The sequence below is a fragment of the Bombina bombina genome, chromosome 3 (genome assembly GCF_027579735.1).
Source record: "Bombina bombina isolate aBomBom1 chromosome 3, aBomBom1.pri, whole genome shotgun sequence".
NCBI classification, from domain to species: Eukaryota; Metazoa; Chordata; class Amphibia; order Anura; family Bombinatoridae; genus Bombina; species Bombina bombina.
Window position 1 is genome coordinate 206300743 of NC_069501.1, and position 20620 is coordinate 206321362.

Genomic DNA, 20620 nt, shown 5'->3' on the forward strand with positions numbered 1-20620 from the left:
CCTGGTTAGGAAGAATTAATACTATTAAAATGATGGTTATACCTATATATCTGTATCTCTTCCAAACATTACCAATAGCTTTACCTCACTCCTATCTTAAAGCCCAACAAAAAAAATAATAAATTCCTTCATTTGGTCATTTAAAAAATCCAGAATAGCTCAATATACTCTATACCTTAGCAAAGAGGATGGAGGACTTAATGTCCCTAACATAACATATTGTTATAGAGCAGCACATTTAACTACAGTAATAGCCTGGAATCATGCACACGCCCCTCCAACCTATGGATTCAGATCGAAGCTTATCTATCTAACACTGAATGCATGAGAGACATATCTTGGCTCCCTAAAACAGCCAGAGCGGTCACTTTAATAAATAATAGATATATTAAAGCTACACTAGAGACTTGGGATTATGTTGTTTCCCACATAAAAAGAATATCTACTCCAATATCTCCCTTAACGCCGTTATTGCACAATTGTCTAGTCCTACAACATAGTTCCTTCACCCATACAAACAAGGTTAAGAACTTTCAGAATCTTCCTATATATCTCATTTCCGATTCCGGCTATGTTAAAGACAGGACCTTATTAAATGAAGAACTAGGATCTCCGTATCATAACTGGTTTCCCTATTTACAAAATCAAACATGCAATTAATACCAGTCCATACAAACAAGATGTTTTGAGACCTCTCACAAATTTTGAAAAAAATTGCACCAATATTATTTTTAACAAGACACATATTTCCATGATATATAAAATGCTTAGAGGATCATTTCCTGAGAATAAACCTGCATACTTGAGGAAATGGAATGAAGAGTTACTATCCAACTTAGAGGATGACGAAACGTTGCTTTGGATCAACTCACTCTTCCTCTGTCTCCTTAACTATGTCCGAACTAAACTACAAGATAATTGCTTGTTGGTATCTTATGCCTCAGTGCATACGACATATTTACCCCAATGCTTCCTCCAGCTGTTGGAGAAGATGTGGGGAAGAAGGAACTATGACCCATATCTGGTGGTCATGTCCTAACGTTACAAACTTCTGGTCACAGATAGAGCAAAGCATTAATCAAACTTTAGGCATGGATATTTCTCTTAACTCGCATATTATTTTACTTACCCACTCTACCCCATAACAATTGCGCCTATCACAAAAAATTGCTTCTTATAATGCTAGCTTGCACCAAAAGATTAATTCCAAGATTTTGGAAATCACAACAGATACCCACCTTCTCCCAATGGAAGTCAGAAGTAGACCATATCCTCACACTTGAGAAGATGCATTATTGCTACATAGGTAAACGGGAATTCATAACTGATATAATATTTTTATGAGAGCAAAGGTTAGGTTATACCACACAGTATAGTTAAGAAACTGTCTCATGATGAGTGTCATCTTCACTCGTTAAATGTCTCTCTCTTAGTATCTTAATATATAAATGTGTAAAGTTGCACCTAAAACTATACGGCTTGTTATATAAACTTGAAAAGTATGTATAGGATATTCCCCTATCCCCATGTCATCTCCCTCTTCCCTCTTTTTTTTTAAATGTACCCTTCCCACTTCCCTCTTCTCCCCACTCCATTAAGCTTTTTTTCTGTTTTGCATATGCACATTAGTTTAATTTAAAATGTGGGACACTTTCGGTACTATATTATATTCTTGCTGTAAACTAGATTGTTGAATGTACTATACTGTGAATTATTGTACAAGTTTATTACCCAATAATAAAATATTTGAATAAAAGAAACAACAACTTCAGTCCCATTTCAAAGTGAAGATAGCCTCATAAGGGAACTACTCCGAATCTTCTGACACTTCTCTGCCAACCTCCTGTGACGAAAGGCAAAGAATGACTGGGATATGAGGTAAGTGGGGGAGTATTTAAGCCTTTGGCTGGGGTGTCTTTGCCTCCTCCTGGTGGCCAGGTTCAGTATTTCCCAACAGTAAGGAATGATGCTGTGAACTCTCCTCATATTAAGAAGGAAAATTTAGATATAATAAATATGGTTTTCACGCCCTGAACAGCCTAGTAAAACTATAGACAGAATCAGGGGACTGAATGGAACCTGAAGTAAAAGTCACAGAGGAAGAATGCAGTCTTCCAGAAAGCTGCAGTCCTTGGGACACACATTTGTCACACAAGTGAATATGAAATATTTACCAATATTAAAACTACTATAAAACGATAGCTGTAATATTTTAGTATAAAAACCAGCAGACTCATCTCGATTTCAACTTCATAAACACTATATTAAACTACTATACATGTCCTAAATGGTTACAAAAAATTAGTGGTTTGATTCAATAAAATTATTCCGGCATTAGAGAAACCCACAAAATGCTTTTTACAGATATGAAAAGGAATAAAGAATACAGTTATTGCTCTACAACATATCAGCTAATGACTTGAGGAAATGACACAATTTGTCATTCATTGTAGCTTACGTGCAGGTCTTTTATACCTTTGTGAAACATTTCATTGATAGACCCAGTAGTGAAGCAAAATGCTACTAAAGTATGTATTAGAAGATTTAGTATTTCCAGTTAATCATTTTACTTACACAGAATAAAGTAATATCCTCATCCTATAACATCACCTTCTTTTAAACAGGTGAAACCTTTAAGTCTTCTGTGAGTTTTCCCTTCAAATTAAAAAATTCAACAAAATTTATTTACATTTATTATAGCTTTTTTAGATGATAGATTTAGAAAAGTAAACTTCTAAGAAATGTTGACGTTTACTATACAATAATTAAGTCCTAATAGACATGATTTTCAGCATCATTTGACACATTTCCTTCTGTCCTAAATTTCTTATATAAACACTACACATTTAATTATTAAATATATTCCTAAACTTCTTAATAAAAGGGGATTTTTATTAGGATGGTTTATAAAATGCAGTGATCTACTATACTGCAGAAAACATTGTTTTATAATTTAAACATTCCAAAGGTGCAATCTATATTAACCCCTTTACAACACCATAATGGCGCTCCATGCCATCCTAACAGTGCTGGGCTTTAACGCCGTTAGGACGGCATGGAATGTCCTACCATATACAGCGTCCTGCAGCTTCCCCCTTTGACGTAGAAGTTGCAATGGGGGGGGTACACTAAGCGCCTGCCTCAAAAGACCCTAGCTCTGGAGATTGACTCCTAGTAGTCAATAAATGATTAAGATATACGTTAAAACTGGAAAACCAAAGCGCCAAAAGAGGCCGGGTCTGAACAATGGGATTAAATCAATAATAATCTAGATATATCAATATAGATTGAAAATTAAAAATTACACTTTATTACAGGCATGAATCCATGTTACAAACAGACTGTTGACATATACATAAAAACAGTTAACAATATAAAAACAATATAAAATTCTTATGGAATTCACAAACGCAATTCTCTAGCAGGTAACTAGTTTGGACCTATGTGTACTGGTGTCCCAGTTTCTGATCTCCTCGTCTGAGTATCAATCAACAACAGTCAGTAGGAATGGAGCGCTGATAGAGGTTTAGAAGTATCTATCGACAAATGTGTAAAAATAATAATAGAAAATCGTGTAGATCAATTTGCACTGATATCCCAGTGGCACTTCTAAGAGGTCTGTCTATCCTTGATAATAGGTGATGATGTAAAAAATAGCGTGTTATAAAGTATTCAGAGGTGCCCAGAAAGAAAATGAAAGAAATGCCTCAATTAAATAATGTGAGTGGTGCTTGTGTGAAAATAACGCAAATTTATGTGCTATACTTCAAAATGAACACCTTTCTAGTGATGAGATTCTTTACTTAAAATAAAACATAATTTATGCTTACCTGATAAATTCCTTTCTTCTGTAGTGTGATCAGTCCACGGGTCATCATTACTTCTGGGATATTACTCCTCCCCAACAGGAAGTGCAAGAGGATTCACCCAGCAGAGCTGCATATAGCTCCTCCCCTCTACGTCACTCCCAGTCATTCGACCAAGGACCAACGAGAAAGGAGAAGCCGAGGGTGTAGTGGTGACTGAAGTATAATTTAAAAAATATTTACCTGCCTTAAAAAACAGGGCGGGCCGTGGACTGATCACACTACAGAAGAAAGGAATTTATCAGGTAAGCATAAATTATGTTTTCTTTTGTTAAGTGTGATCAGTCCACGGGTCATCATTACTTCTGGGATACCAATACCAAAGCAAAAGTACACGGATGACGGGAGGGATAGGCAGGCTCTTTATACAGAAGGAACCACTGCCTCAAGAACCTTTCTCCCAAAAATAGCCTCCGAGGAAGCAAAAGTGTCAAATTTGTAAAATTTGGAAAAAGTATGAAGCGAAGACCAAGTTGCAGCCTTGCAAATCTGTTCAACAGAGGCCTCATTCTTAAAGGCCCAAGTGGAAGCCACAGCTCTAGTAGAATGAGCTGTAATTCTTTCAGGAGGCTGCTGTCCAGCAGTCTCATAAGCTAAACGAATTATGCTACGAAGCCAAAAAGAAAGAGAGGTAGCAGAAGCTTTTTGACCTCTCCTCTGACCAGAGTAAACGACAAACAGGGAAGACGTTTGTCGAAATTCCTTAGTTGCCTGTAAGTAAAATTTTAGGGCACGAACTACATCCAGATTGTGCAGAAGACGTTCCTTCTTCGAAGAAGGATTTGGACACAAAGAAGGAACAACAATCTCTTGATTGATATTCCTGTTAGTGACTACCATAGGTAAGAACCCAGGTTTAGTACGCAGAACTACCTTATCCGAATGAAAAATCAAATAAGGAGAATCACAATGTAAGGCTGATAACTCAGAGACTCTTCGAGCCGAGGAAATAGCCATTAAAAATAGAACTTTCCAAGATAACAACTTTATATCAATGGAATGAAGGGGTTCAAACGGAACGCCCTGTAAAACGTTAAGAACAAGGGTTTAAACTCCATGGCGGAGCAACAGTTTTAAACACAGGCTTAATCCTGGCCAAAGCCTGACAAAAAGCCTGAAAGTCTGGAACTTCTGACAGACGTTTGTGCAACAGAATGGACAGAGCTGAGATCTGTCCCTTTAATGAACTATGCAGATAAACCCTTTTCTAAACCTTCTTGTAGAAAAGACAATATCCTAGGAATCCTAACCTTACTCCAAGAGTAACCTTTGGATTCGCACCAATATAGGTATTTACGCCATATCTTATGGTAAATCCTTCTGGTAACAGGCTTCCTAGCCTGTATTAAGGTATCAATAACTGACTCAGAAAACCCACGTTTTGATAAAATCAAGCGTTCAATTTCCAAGCAGTCAGCTTCAGAGAAGTTAGATTTTGATGTTTGAAAGGACCCTGTATCAGAAGGTCCTGTTTCAGGAGGTAGAGACCAAGGTGGACAGGATGACATGTCACCAGGTCTGCATACCAAGTCCTCGGTGGCCATGCAGGTGCTATTAGAATAACTGATGCTCTCTCCTGTTTGATTCTGGCAATCAATCGAGGAAGCATCGGGAAGGGTGGAAACACGTAAGCCATCCTGAAGTCCCAAGGTGCTGTCAGGGCATCTATCAGGGACTGCTCCTGGATCCCTGGATCTGGACCCGTAACGAGGAAGCTTGGCGTTCTGTCGAGACGCCATGAGATCTATCTCTGGTTTGCCCCAATGACGAAGTATTTGAGCAAAGACCTCTGGGATGAAGTTCCCACTCCCCGGATGAACAGTCTGACGACTTAAGAAATCCGCCTCCCAGTTCTCCACTCCCGGGATGTGGATTGCTGACAGGTGGCAAGAGTGAGACTCTGCCCAGCGAATTATCTTTGATACTTCCATCATTGCTAGGGATCTTCTTGTCCCTCCCTGATGGTTTGATGTAAGCTACATCCGTGATGTTGTCCGACTGAAACCTGATGAACCCCCGAGTGTCAACTGGGGCCAAGCCAGGAGGGCATTGAGAAACTGCTCTCAATTCCAGAATGTTTATTGGTAGGAGACTCTCCTCCTGACTCCATTGTCCCTGAGCCTTCAGAGAATTCCAGACGGCACCCCAACCTAGAAGGCTGGCGTCTGTTGTTACAATTGTCCAGTCTGGCCTGCTGAATGGCATCCCCCTGGACAGATGTGGCCGAGAAAGCACCATAGAAAGAGAATTTCTGGTCTCTTGATCCAGATTCAGAGAAGGGGACAAGTCTGAGTAATCCCCATTCCACTGACTTAGCATGCACAGCTTTCAGTGGTCTGAGGTGTAAGCGTGCAACAGGGTACTATGTCCATTGCCGCTACCATTCAAGCCGATTACCTCCATGATTTGAGCCACTGACGGGTGTTGAATGGAATGAAGGGTGTGGCAAGCACTTTGAAGTCTTGTTAACCTGTCTTCTGTCAGGTAAAATCTTCATTTCTACAGAATCTATAAGAGTCCCCAGGAAGGGGAACTCTTGTGAGTGGAACGAGGTGAACTTTTCTTTTCGTTCACCTTCCATCCATGTGACCTTAGAAATTGCCGCAGTACTAACTCTGTATGAGACTTGGCAGTTTGAAAGCTTGTAGCTTGTATCAGAATGTCGTCTAGGTACGGAGCTACCGAGAGTCCCTGCGGTTCTTAGTACCGCCAGAAGAGCACCCAGAACCTTTGTGAAGATTCTTGGAGCTGTAGCCAATCCGAATGAAGAGCTACAAACTGGTAATGCCTGTCTAGGAAGGCAAACCTTAGGTACCCGGTAATGATCTTTGTGAATCGGTATGTGAAGGTAAGCATCCTTTTAAATCCACTGTGGTCATGTACTGACCCCTTTTGGATCATGGGTAAAATTGTCCGAATAGTCTCCATCTTGAACGATGGAACTCTTAGGAATTTGTTTAGGATTTTTAAGTCCAGGATTGGTCTGAAAGTTCCCTCTTTTTTGGGAACCACAAACAGATTTGAGTAAAACCCTTGTCCCTGTTCCGACCGTGGAACTGGATGGATTACTCCCATTAACAAAAGCTCTTGTACGCAGCGTAGAAACGCCTCTTTCTTTGTTTGGTTTGTTGACAACCTTGACAGATGAAATCTCTCTCTTGGAGGGAGAGTATTTGAAGTCCAGAAGGTATCCCTGAGAATATTATCTCTAGCGCCCAGGGATCCTGGACATCTCTTGCCCAAGCCTGGGCGAAGAGAGAAAGTCTGCCCCCCCACTAGATCCGATCCCGGATCGGGGGCCCTCAATTCATGCTGTTTTAGGGGCAGCAGCAGGTTTCCTGGCCTGCTTGCCCTTGTTCCAAGACTGGTTAGGGTCTCCCAGCCTTGTCTGTAGCGAGCAAAAGATCCTTCTTGTTTTGGAGCAGAGGAAGTTGATGCTGTTCCTGCTTTGAAATTCCGAAAGGAACGAAAATTAGACTGTCTGGCCTTAGGTTTGGCCCTGTCTTGAGGCAGGGCGTGGCCTTTACCTCCTGTAATGTCAGCGATAATTTCTTTCAAACCAGGCCCAATAAGGTCTGCCCTTTGAAAGGTATATTAAGTAATTTAGACTTAGAAGTAACATCAGCTGACCAGGATTTTAGCCACAGTGCTCTGCGTGCCTGAATGGCGAATCCTGAATTCTTAGCCGTAAGTTTAGTTAAAGTACTACGGCCTCGAAATGAATGAATTAGCTAGCTTAAGGACTCTAAGCTTGTCGTAATGTCATCCAGAGTAGCTGAACTAATGGTCTCTTCCAGCGACTCAAACCAGAATGCCGCCGCAGCCGTGACCGGCGCAATGCATGCAAGGGGGGTTGCAATATAAAACCTTGTTGAACAACATTTTCTTAGGTAACCCTCTAACTTTTTGATCCATTGGATCTGAAAAGGCACAGCTATCCTCCACCGGGATAGTGGTACGCTTAGCTAAAGTAGAAACTGCTCCCTCCACCTTAGGGACCGTTTGCATAAGTCCCGTGTGGTGGTGTCTATTGGAAACATCTTTCTAAATATCGGAGGGGGTGAGGAACGGCACACCGGGTCTATCCCACTCCTTAGTAAATAATTTCAGTAAGTCTCTTAGGTATAGGAAAAACGTCGGTACTCGTTGGTACCAGCAAAATATTTATCCAACCTACACATTTCTCTGGTATTGCAACTGTGTTACAATCATTCAGAGCCACTAACACCTCCCCTAGTAATACACGGAGGTGCTCCAGCTTAAATTTAAAATTTGAAATATCTGAATCCAATCTGTTTGGATCAGAACCGTCAGCCACAGACAGAAGCTCTCGGTCCCTCATGTGCTGCAAGCTGTGACGCAGTATCTGACATGGCCCTAGTATTATCAGCGCACTCTGTTCTCACCCCAGAGTGATCACCGCTTGCCTCTTAATTCTGGTAATTTAGCCAAAACTTCAGTCATAACAGTAGCCACATCTTGTAATGTTATTTGTAATGGCCGCCCAGATGTACGGGGCGCCACAATATCGCGCACCTCCCGAGCAGGAGATGCAGGTACTGGACACGTGAGGCGAGTTAGTCGGCATAACTCTCCCCTCGCTGTTTGGTGAAATTTGTTCAATTTGTACAAGATTGACTTTTATTTAAAGTAGCATCAATACAGTTAGTACATAAAATTTCTATTGGCTCCACTTTGGCATTAGCACAAATAGCACAGGTATCTTCCTCTGAATCAGACATGTTTAACACACTAGCAAAATAAACCTTGCAACTTGGAATACTATTCAAGTAAAATACTCTGAAAACGTACTGTGCCTATAAGAACGCACAGAAGATTATGACAGTTGAAAATTAATAAACTGAAAAAAGTTATAGCATCAATCTTTGTAAACAACACAACTTTAGCAAAGGTTTGTCTCCATTAGCAAAGACAACTAACCCTGATAGCAGAAAAAAAATTACAGCAATAAACGTTTTTTATCACAGTCAACTACAATCTCACAGCTCTGCTGTGAATGATTACCTCCCTCAAAACAAGTTTTGAAGACTCCTGAGTTCTGTAGAGATGAACCGGATCATGCAGGAAATACAATGAGCTGCTGACTGAATTTTTTGATGCGTAGCAAAAGCGCCAAAAATGGCCCTCCCCCTCACACACAACAGTGAGAGAGATCAGAAACTGTCAGAAACTAGATCAAGCAACTGCCAAGTGGAAAAATAGTGCCCAAACATTTTATTCACCCAGTACCTCAGAAAATGAAAACGATTTTACATTCCAGCAAAAACGTTTAACATAAATTAAGATGTTATTAAAAAGCCTGTTGCTAGTCCCTGCAAAATTGGCTAAAGTCTTATGTACACAGTGTATTCAGTGAAGTACCATTCCCCAGAATACTGAAGTGTAAATTATACATACATGACATTATATCGGTATGGCAGGATTTTCTCATCAATTCCATTGTCAGAAAATAAAAGCTGCTACATACCTCTTTGCAGATTAATCTGCCCGCTGTCCCCTGATCTGAAGTTTACCTCTCCTCAGATGGCCAAGAAACAGCAATATGATCTTAACTACTCCGGCTAAAATCATAGTAAAAACTCTGGTAGATTCTTCTTCAAACTCTACCAGAGAAGGAATAACACACTCCGGTGCTATTATAAAATAACAAACTTTTGATTGAAGGTATAAAACTAAGTATAATCACCATAGTCCCCCCCTCCTACACATCCTATCTAGGTCGTTGGGTGCAAGAGAAATGACTGGGAGTGACGTAGAGGGGAGGAGCTATATGCAGCTCTGCTGGGTGAATCCTCTTGCACTTCCTGTTGGGGAGGAGTAATATCCCAGAAGTAATGATGACCCGTGGACTGATCACACTTAACAGAAGAAATATAAAACTTCCTATAATAACACAGTTGACGAAACAAAAATAAAAGTGGAATTGTTCCGGTACACTTCTTAATTAAGCTAACTTCAGTCGCAACAGATATAAAACATTAACTCTAGCAGGGTGAATACAGTAGTGCAAAAAATTGCAAAACAACGAAAAATTATATAAAAAACAAAACAAAAAGATCAAAGGTTGTGATTGTCACTAATATCAAAGTTCTCCAAAAAACAGTGTCAAATCCAAAATGTGGTGTTAAATCCAACCAATCAAAACATCATATTGATAAAAATCAGTGGCCACTGTATGATACAAAATAAACACGCTGAAAAGGCTTTTAGTGATTTCCTGTGGAAAGATAAATCCTATGAAGAGAAAGTGCCTGCTACCTTGGCAGGACCGATATGGGAAATCAAGGTCTCCTCATACGCCCGATAACGTCCCAAATACAACCTAAAGTGAAGAAATAAACATACAATAGTGCAGAGCGTAATACTCAAGTACAGTGTATAGAAGTAGACTCCACCAGTTGAAACGCGTTTCGGTCTATACTAGACCTTTTTCAAGACTGGACCTACATCATTACAGGTGATCGTTTTATACCTGTTCGGTAAATGCAGTACCGGAAGTCATTGCGTAATGTTTTCCGGTTTCGTGTAGTTGATTAAAATCTTTATTTCTAAATATCCTGTGACCGTTACTTAGCAATAAGTCCTTAGTTCTGCCTTTATGACCTTTAATGTATATATTATTTTGTCTTTTTAAGCAAGAAAAACAACAACAACTTGTAGATCATCAACTCTTAAATTCTTCCGGTTTTTTTGCAAATAACTTCCGGTTTACATTGTGATTTAATAAGGGTTTAGCATATAACATATATGTTCACAGACTAAATTAAACGTGTAAATTCCATTATTCAAAAACCTTATGTTCAGACCCGACTTTTCTTAATATTATCTTTTATTCGATCTTATGGGATTCAGGATTCGTTATTGAGAGGGCTATCCTATGACTAAACTTCATCTACGCTGAAATAAATAATCCTCTACTCTAAGCTTAATATCAGATTACTTACTAATTTTCAACTGTTATATCGGCTAATCTATGCTTAGTCCGACTTCATTTTGTCGTATATACAAAACTATTTGAAAGGAGGTGTGTGAAAAAGGTGGCAATCTTATTGGTTGTCCTTCTATTTGAATGGAGGTGTGTGAAAAGACAGTGTTCTTATTGGTTGGGGGCAATTCTTCGTTCAACTAATGGTGTAGGGTTTAGGAGTAATAGCTATATGTTTATTTAGAGACGATAGGACATAAAAAAATCATAGAATTTGACTTGTTAAATCAGCGTTTCTCTATCGCTGATATTCTCTCAGAAATGTATTTCTCTATCGCTAATATTCTTTCAGAGGTGTCCATCTTCGATACATAATTATACTTTTCATAAATAAATATTTAATATAGATATGTAGCTCAACTTCTCTTAGATCTATAGTTTTTCATAGATACATAATTCAATTGTTCTATACATTTATAAGAGAACAGGGCGAATTTATATGTCAGTTATAAAAAGGAGCTAGCTAACTCCTGTTCACTTATGTTCGTCTTCATGTTTCATTTTTTATATACGCTTGCCAGCTCCCACTATGAACTGTCCTTACATTATTTGAATATGGAGGGAATATGAACAGACCATAGTCCTTATTAGATGATACTTAAAGAGTCATCTTGAATGACTTAAACTTCTTTAAATTGGCTTGTAGTGTTTACAAAAATTATAACTACAAATAAATTACTGCATGGGCCTCATGAGAAAGCTTCGGTTTAGAAACTTTCGAGGACCCTAGTTTCATCGAAGCAGAACCGTTAGCACAAGGAGAGTCCAAGTGTCAATATTTGTCAGAGATTATGTGTATCCTACATGTCACTTTTTAAGGTTAGCTTAAGAAGCTCTTATGTTAAATAGCCGATATACTTGGCTATTCTTCAATAAGAGATATACATTTCCCTATGTTAAATTGTCAATAATTGTCAGAGATTATGTGTATCCTAATGTCACTTCTTAAGGTTGGCTTAAGAAACTCTTATGTTAAATAGCCAATATTCTTGGCTATTCTTCAATAAAAGATATACATTCTTTATAATTTCATATAACAAAATTTTTGTAGTATCGATAATAGAGGAACTTTTATGTTTATTTTCTATTTTAGGGGAGGCTCTTGAAAACAGATGCATTAATATCTAGGTTCTCCTGTTATATAGGTGTTTATGAGTGATTAGTATATATATTATATATTACTATTGACCCTATTATGTCGGGATACAAACTTGAAAATTATACCTATAACATAAGTAAGAGGTGGTGGTTCCGATCAGTAGATTTTAGGTGTATTTAATTTAATCGTTACAAAAGATTATCCATTATTGTATTAATGATGTTAAAGCCTTAATTTTATTGAGCCCACCCTGTCTGTAATAAAGTGTAATTTTTAATTTTCAATCTATATTGATCATATCTAGATTATTATTGTTCAGACCCGGCCTCTTTTGGCGCTTTGGTTTTCCCAGTTTTAACGTATAAACCCTTTGACGTAGACAAAAGATTGTCCTGGGGGGGCGTGCCTAGCAACGTAGAGAGTCCCCCATGATCTGATTCCTGGCCTGATATCACAACAATCGCATCAACAGCGTTCTAATGTGAACACTTTAGTACTGCCACGGATTGGGTTAATGGCAAATTACAGTTCCAAAGGGATACTAAAGCCAAATTAAACTGTTATGATACAGATGAAGCAAAAAATTGAAAATATAAAAAAACAAATTTACCTTTATTATCAAAATGTGCATAATCTTTTTAAATGCACACATTCTGAGGCACCATCTCCTTCTGAGATTGTGCAAGAGTTCACAATATATATTATGTATATGCGTTTTGTGATTGGCTAACGGTCACGCTGTACATTTTGTGATTGGCTAATAACGGTCACGTACGTGTCTCCTAGTTCACATAAAGAGATTAGTGAACTCTCCTAAATGAGATACCAGATATAAGGAATGATACATTATCACATTAAAATAATGCATCACTATCTAAACTTTGGACATTAGGTGATTGAACAAAGTTAATATTAATTCCAAAAGAACTTAATTAAAGCCTAAAATAAATATACGGAATATATTATATATATACTACACATACACAGTATATATATATATATAACTATATTATATAATATCTATTATATATATATATATTATATATTATATATCCAAATGAGTACATCCCAGAGTAAAAATCTTTAACATGAGAAACAGATAATCTATGTCCCTCACTCCTCATAGAAAGGAATTAAGTGAATCAGATGTGATATTACATTGTTACATAGATTTTGCTAAGGGTTTTGTATAAAATCAAAGGACAAGGAATATCTGATACTATTAAATATTAGATTAACAAACTGGTTTGAAAAGATGGAAAACAGCATTTTAGTAAATGTACCAGTAATTAAATAGAAAATGACATGGAGCAAGGATTAAATAGCGAAATCTTATCTCCTTTGCAGATGATACTAACGTTAAATAAGGTCCTTTAGGTCAGAGCAGGATGAAGGTTTCGTTACAAAAAGGACCTGCAAAAATTAAAAGAAGGTATGGGCCAGGTAAATGGAAAATTAGATTTAATATGGAAATGAAGGGTTCTACATTTTGGAGGTAAAAATAAGCAGGCAGCATATTATTTAAATGGGACAAGACTTAGCCAAACACAGGAGGAAAGGGATTTGAGGGTAGTAATCATAAATAACAATGCTAAAGATGCGTGCCAAATGCCAGGGCAGCGACTTCAAAGACTAATAAGATACTAGCATGTATTAAAAGGGGGCATTGATTCCAAGGGAGGAAAGCTAATTTTGTCACTATATAAAGCCCTGGTAAAAACCTCACCTTGAGTATGAAGTGCAGTTTCTGGGGACCAATCGCAAAAAACAGAAATTTATAGCTTACATGATAAATTTCTTTCACTTTACGGTATATCCAGTCCACGGATTCATCCCTTACTTGTGGATATTTCAAATCCCCTACAGGAAGTGGCAAAGAGAGCACACAGCAGAGCTGTCCATATAGCTCCCCTCAGGCTCCGCCCCCCCCCCAGTCATTCCGGACCGCGGTTAGGAGAAAAAGGAGACCATAGTGTGCAGTGGTGACTAGTTTTACAAAAATAAATTTGAACCTGACTTAATTGCCAGGACGGGCGTCCCGGACTGGATACACCGTAGAGAAAGAAATTTATCAGGTAAGCTTAAATTCTGTTTTCCTCTTACATTGGTGTATCCAGTCCAAGGATTCCATCCTTACTTGTGGGAACCAATATAAAGCTTTAGGACACGAGAAGAAGGGAGGGAACAAGTCAGGTAACCTAAACGGAAGGGCACCACTACTTGCAAAAACCTTTCTCCCAAAAAAATAGCCTCCGAAGAAGCAAAAGTATCGAATTTGTAAATTTGGCAAAAGTATGCAGTGAAGACCAAGTCGCCCTGCTTTACAACTCTGTTCAACAGAAGCCTCATTCTTGAAAGGCCCATGTGGAAGCCCCAGCTCTGGTGGAAAGAGCTGAATTCGTTTTCAGGAGGCTGCTGTCCAGCAGTCTCATAAGTCAATCGGATAATGCTTTTCAGCCAAAAGGAAAGAGAGGAAGCGATAGCTTTTTGACCTCTCCTCTTACCAGAATAGACAACAAACAAGGATGACGTGTGTCTGAAATCTTTAGTTGCTTTTAAATAGAATTTTAAAGCACGAACCACATCAAGATTGTGTAACAGACGTTCCTTCTTAGAAACTGAATTAGGACACAGAGAAGGAACAATGATATCCTGGTTAATATTCTTATTAGAAACCACTTTCGGAAGGAAACCAGGTTTTGTACGCAAAACAACCTTATCTGCATGAAACACCAGATAGGGTGAATTACACTGCAAAGCAGACAATTCTGTAACTCTTCGAGCAGAAGAAATAGTTACCAAAAACAAAACTTTCCAAGATAATCACTTAATATCTATGGAATGTAAAGGTTTAAACGGCACCCCTTGAAGGAAAGAAAGAACTAAATTTAGACTCCATGGAGGAGCCACAGGTTTATAGACAGGCTTGATTCTGACTAAAGCCTATGCAAACGCTTGAACATCTGGTACTTCCGCCAGACTCCTGTGAAACAGAATAGATAGAGCAGATATCTGTCCCTTTAAGGAACTAGCTGACAATCCTTTCTCCAATCCTTCTTGGAGAAATGACAAAATCCTAGGAATCCTAATCTTACTCCACGAGTAACCCTTGGATTCACACCAACAAAGATATTTCCGCCATATCTTATGGTAAATGTTCCTGGTGACAGGTTTTCTAGCCTGGATCAAAGTATCTATAACTGATCCAGAGAACCTACGCTTAGATAGAATTAAGCGTTCAATCTCCAAGCAGTCAGCTGCAGAGAACTAGATTTGGATGCTTGAATGGACCTTGAATTAGAAGATCCTGCCTCGATGGCAGTGTCCATGGTGGAACAGATGACATGTCCACTAGGTCTGCATACCAAGTCCTGCGTGGCCACGCAGGCGCTATCAAAATTACTGAAGCCTTCTCCTGTTTGATTCTGGCTACCAGATGAGGGAGAAGGGGAAACGGTGGAAAAACATAAGCCAGATTGAAGGACCAAGGCGCTACTAGAGCATCTATCAATGCCACCTTGGGGTCCCTGAACCTGGATCCGTAAAGAGAAAGTTTGGAGTTCTGACGGGACGCCATCAGATCCAACTCTGGAATACCCCATAGCTGGGTAAGCTGAGCAAAAACCTCCGGAAGGAGTTCCCACTCCCCCGGGTGAAAGGTCTGACGACTCAGAAAATCCGCCTCCCAGTTGTCTATTCCTGGGATGTGAATTGCAGATAGATGGCAGGAGTGATCCTCTGCCCATTTGATGATCTTGGATACTTCCTTCATCGCTAGGGAACTCTTTGTTCCTCCCTGATGATTGATGTACGCTACAGTCGTGATGTTGTCCGACTGAAACCTGATGAACCTGGCCTCCGTTAGTTGAGGCTATGCCTGGAGCGTGTTGAATATCGCTCTCAGTTCCAAAATGTTTATCGGGAGAAGAGACTCTTCCCGAGACCATAGGCCCTGAGCTTTCAGGGAGTCCCAGACCGCACTCCAGCCTAACAGACTGGAATCGGTCGTGACAATGATCCACTCTGGTCTGCGGAAGCACATTTCCTGAGACAGGTGATCCTGAGACAACCACCAGAGAAGATAATCTCTGATTTTCTCGTCCATTTGTATCTAAGGAGACAATCTGCATAATCCCCATTCCACAGTTTGAGCATGCACAGCTGCAGTGGTCTGAGATTAATTCTGGCAAAGGGAACAACGTCCATTGCCGCAACCATTAACCCGATTACCTCCATGCACTGAGCCACAGAAGGCCGAGGAACAGAATGAAGAACTCGGCAAGTAGTTAAAAGTTTTAACTTCCTGACCTCCGTCAGAAATATTTTCATTTCTACCGAGTCTATTGGCGTTCCCAGGAAGGGAACCCTTGTGAGCGGGGACAGAGAACTTTTTTCAACGTTCACCTTCCGCCCGTGAGACCTTAGAAAGGCCAGAACTATTTCTGTATGAGCCTTGGCTCTTTGAAAAGACGACGCCTGAATTAATATGTTGTCCAGATAAGGTGCTACTGCAATGCCCCGCGGTCTTAATACCGCTAGAATGGACCCTAGCACCTTTGTGAAAATTCTTGTCCAGAAAGGCAAACCTTAGGAACTGATGGTGATCTTTGTGGATAGGAATATGTAGGTACGCATGCTTTAAATCCACGGTAGTCATATATTGATCTTCCTGGATCAATGGTAAGATTGTCCGAATGGTTTCCATTTTGAATGATGGAACTCTGACGAATTTGTTTAGAATTTTTAAATCCAGGATTGGCCTGAAAGTTCCTTCCTTTTTTTGATTGAAGAAATAAAAAACTACAAACTAACACCACATTCCCTTTACACTCCCGTGGAGATGCTACTTGTTAGAGCGGCAAAGAGAATGACTGGGGGGCGGAGCCTGAGGGGAGCTATATGGACAGCTCTGCTGTGTGCTCTCTTTGCCACTTCCTGTAGGGATTGAGAATATCCCACAAGTAAGGATGAATCCGTGGACTGGATACACCAATGTAAGAAAAAAAGATGTTGCAGAACTAGAAAAAGTTCAGAGAAGGGCCACAAAGCTAATAAGAGGATTGGATAATTTAAGCTATGAGGAGAGGCTAGCCAAACTGGGTCTGTTTTCTTTAGAAAAAAGGCGCTTGAGAGGTGACATGATTACTTTATATAAATATATTCAAGGCCCATATACAGAGATGGCAGAAGCTCTGTTTATTCCAAGAAAATTGTTTGTGACAAGAGGTCACAATTTAAAGTTGGAGGAAAGGAGATTTAATCTCCTGCAACGGAAACGTTTTTTCACTGTAAGAGGAATAAAATTGTGGAACTCATTACCAAAGGAGGTAGTGAATGCCAATACCCTAGATACATTTAAAAATTGTTTAGATACATTTCTGTCTATAAACAAAATTCATAGATATGATTGCTAGTATTAAATGGGTCACCTTTTAGTAGGATTATTTAAGCTTAACTGGAGCTTTTTGTAAGTATTTTAGATTTGTATAGGTTGAACTCGATGGACTTAGTAGTAAGTGGTGTCCATAAAATAGAAAAATTCTTCATGTGAGTGGGACTATAAAAGCAGTGTTGTCGATAATATTGCACGCCATTGTAGCTGACAAAATGTATCTTATAAAGAATATATAGTGCTAAGCTATATAGGGAACGCACAATAAAGCTATGTCTTTAAGAGAATATATTTAAATAGGCAAATAGCAAGTCTGATAGATATCCATACAAAAAAGGTAGACGAAACAATTAAAAATGCATCTTATGAGTAATAGAAGTGAAATAAAATTGTAATTAAAAAGCAGTTAAATTTATTAACAGTGTAGAAAGAATACTACAATATGCTCCAGTATTGAATGTCGAAAATGTAATAAGCATTTTGGTCAAACCTACCAAAAAGAAAACTCAGAATTTACAGGAAGGCAAATACAACTGAATAAAAGACAGATCTCCCGCAGCTGCCCTTTCACACTGTGTGTATGCGTTACGTCACAGCTTGATTACCCATAACCGGATCCTTTTCTTCTTTGTTTTTGCTGAATGAAAGACAAGCAGTTTTGAATTTTCAAGGATACAAATTTGTATATCCTGCATCGACAAAAAATGAGATGCAATTCTGATATCATTAAATGTAAGCATGCCAACGTCAGTGTGCACTGCAAATACGGAGAGATGATGCGAGGACTGAATGAACATAAGTAAAAGCTCCAAACATAACCTGTATTACACACTACAATATGATAACTATAAGCTTTACACCAGTGACAAATTGTATATTGTATAAACTATATATAATTTTATATATACACATACTATACACACACACACACACACATATATACACGTTTTTGCTACCAAAAAATAAAATAATGGGGGAAAAAAGGTTTATTAAATATTAATATGCTTTACAGGAAATAAGAAATACACAATGTGAACTACATGTTTCAAAGCTGATCCCAGAGCACTGAACCCAGTTGCTTATAATCCACACACAAAACAAATGTGTGCCACCCATTAATGACGCATAATCATAGACTGGTTGCATGTTACCTCACTTTTTATAATTATCCTATCCAGGATACTAACCATTTAGGGATCTTACAAGTACATAATAGAATCAGAACAATAAAATTGAACCAGAGCCACTCCGTAGTAGACATAGCTCACCATTGTCATTCTGTTAGCAAAAGTTTGCTTTGCAGTTTTTAAAAATCTATTCTGAAGCCAATTAGGGACATATATGTGGCATGGTTAGGCTTGTAAAGCCTGTCATGTACATTTACAATCCTGAATATTGAAACTATAGTTAACTAACAGAAAAGATGGTCAAAATGATATTTAAAATGTGTTTTACCTAGCTCAGAAATCCAGCTACTCAACATTGTCACAAATGATGCAAGCACATTTCCTCCATTTAGCGATGCAGCTACTGCCAGGTAACGATCCCTAAAGTATGGAAAATATGTCACAGGTTCCTCAGGTGAGGGGTGGTCTTGAGGCTGGAAGTCCACTGGCATGGAGAAAGTCAGCTGAGCAGAAGTGCTAATATTGAGGACTTGATTTAAAAAACAAAAAAAACACAAAGTTAAACATTTGAGTTATTCTATGATAAAAAATTTTATATATATATATATATATATATATATATATATATATATATATATATATATATTTTAACCCCTTAACGACCACAGCACTTTTCCATTTTCTGACCGTTTGGGACCAAGGCTATTTTTACATTTCTGCAGTGTTTGTGTTTAGCTGTAATTTTCCTATTACTCATTTACTGTATTCACACATATTATGTACCGTTTTTCTCGCCATTAAATAGACTTTCTAAAGATACCATTATTTTCATCATATCTTATAATTTACTATAAAACATTTTATAAAATATGATGAAAAAATGGAAAAAAAATAACTTTTTCTAACTTTGACCCCAAAATCTGTTACACATCTACAACCACCAAAAAACAACCATGCTAAATAGTTTCTAAATGTTGTCCTGAGTTTAGAAATACCCAATGTTTACATGTTCTTTGCAAGTTATAGGGCAATAAATACAAGTAGCACTTTGCTATTTCAAAACCACTTTTTTAAAAAATTAGTGATAGTTACATTGGAATACTGATATCAGGAAACCCTAAATATCCCTTGACATGAATATATTTTTTTTTAGAAGACAACCCAAAGTATTAATCTAGGCCCATTTTGGTATATTTCATGCCAGCATTTCACCGCCAAATGCGATCAAATAAAAAAAAATTGTTAACTTTTTCACAAATTTTAGGTTTCTCACTGAAATTATTTAAAAAAACAGCTTGTGCAATTATGGCACAAATGGTTGTAAATGCTTCTCTGGGATCCCCTTTGTTCAGAAATAGCAGCCATATATGGCTTAGGCGTTGCTTTTTGGTAATTAGAAGGCCGCTAAATGTTGCTACGCACCACACGTGTATTATGTCTAGCAGTGAAGGGGTTAATTAGGTAGCTTGTAGGGAGCTTGCAGTGTTAATTTTAGCTTTAGTGTAGAGATCAGCCTCCCACCTGACACATCACACCCCCTGATCCCTCCCTTACCCCACAATTGTCCCTGACATCTTATGTACTGGCAGAAAGTCTGCCAGTACTAAAATAAAAGTTTTTTTTTTTGTTTGTTTGTTTTTTTAAACAGAGTGGCTCTCTCTGCATCGGACTGCTAAAAAATGTTATTGCATGATGCCTCAATATCGAGGCATCACTGCAATAACATGAAAGCGGCTGGAAGCGATCAGGATCGCTTCCACCACTTGGAAAGACTAACGACGTACAGGGTACGTCCTTGGTCGTTAAGGACCTTTTTTTGTAGGACGTACCCTGTACGTTGTTGGTCGTTAAGGGGTTAATGTTACTTCTACCTGCTGGGATAACATGCATTAAATATTAGCGATCAGACTTTTCTGCATTCTGTTTTGACCTACAAGCACACCTTGGGGTCCACTACAATAAGAGTTGCCTTGCAAATTGCATTGCATAAATTATCATAATAAAAATTGTATTGTATGCATTGCATGCATTTGTGCCACAAATAAACAACCTATACTTTTCAAGTGGACAATCAGAAAACATTTTTCTGGATTTTCCAAGAATTTTCTGGTCTATTCAAATGCAGCACCT

The 20620-nt window shown here is 38.5% G+C and overlaps 1 protein-coding gene across 1 annotated transcript in view; it reads right to left on the reverse strand.

The window, feature by feature from the left end:
• Positions 1-20620, reverse strand: part of SHPK (sedoheptulokinase) — a 151869-nt gene that overhangs the window by 49471 nt on the left and 81778 nt on the right. Inside the window, exon 6 of the mRNA XM_053706096.1 lies at positions 18819-19019. Coding sequence (XP_053562071.1) covers positions 18819-19019 — 201 coding nt within the window. The remainder of the gene's footprint in view (positions 1-18818; positions 19020-20620) is intronic.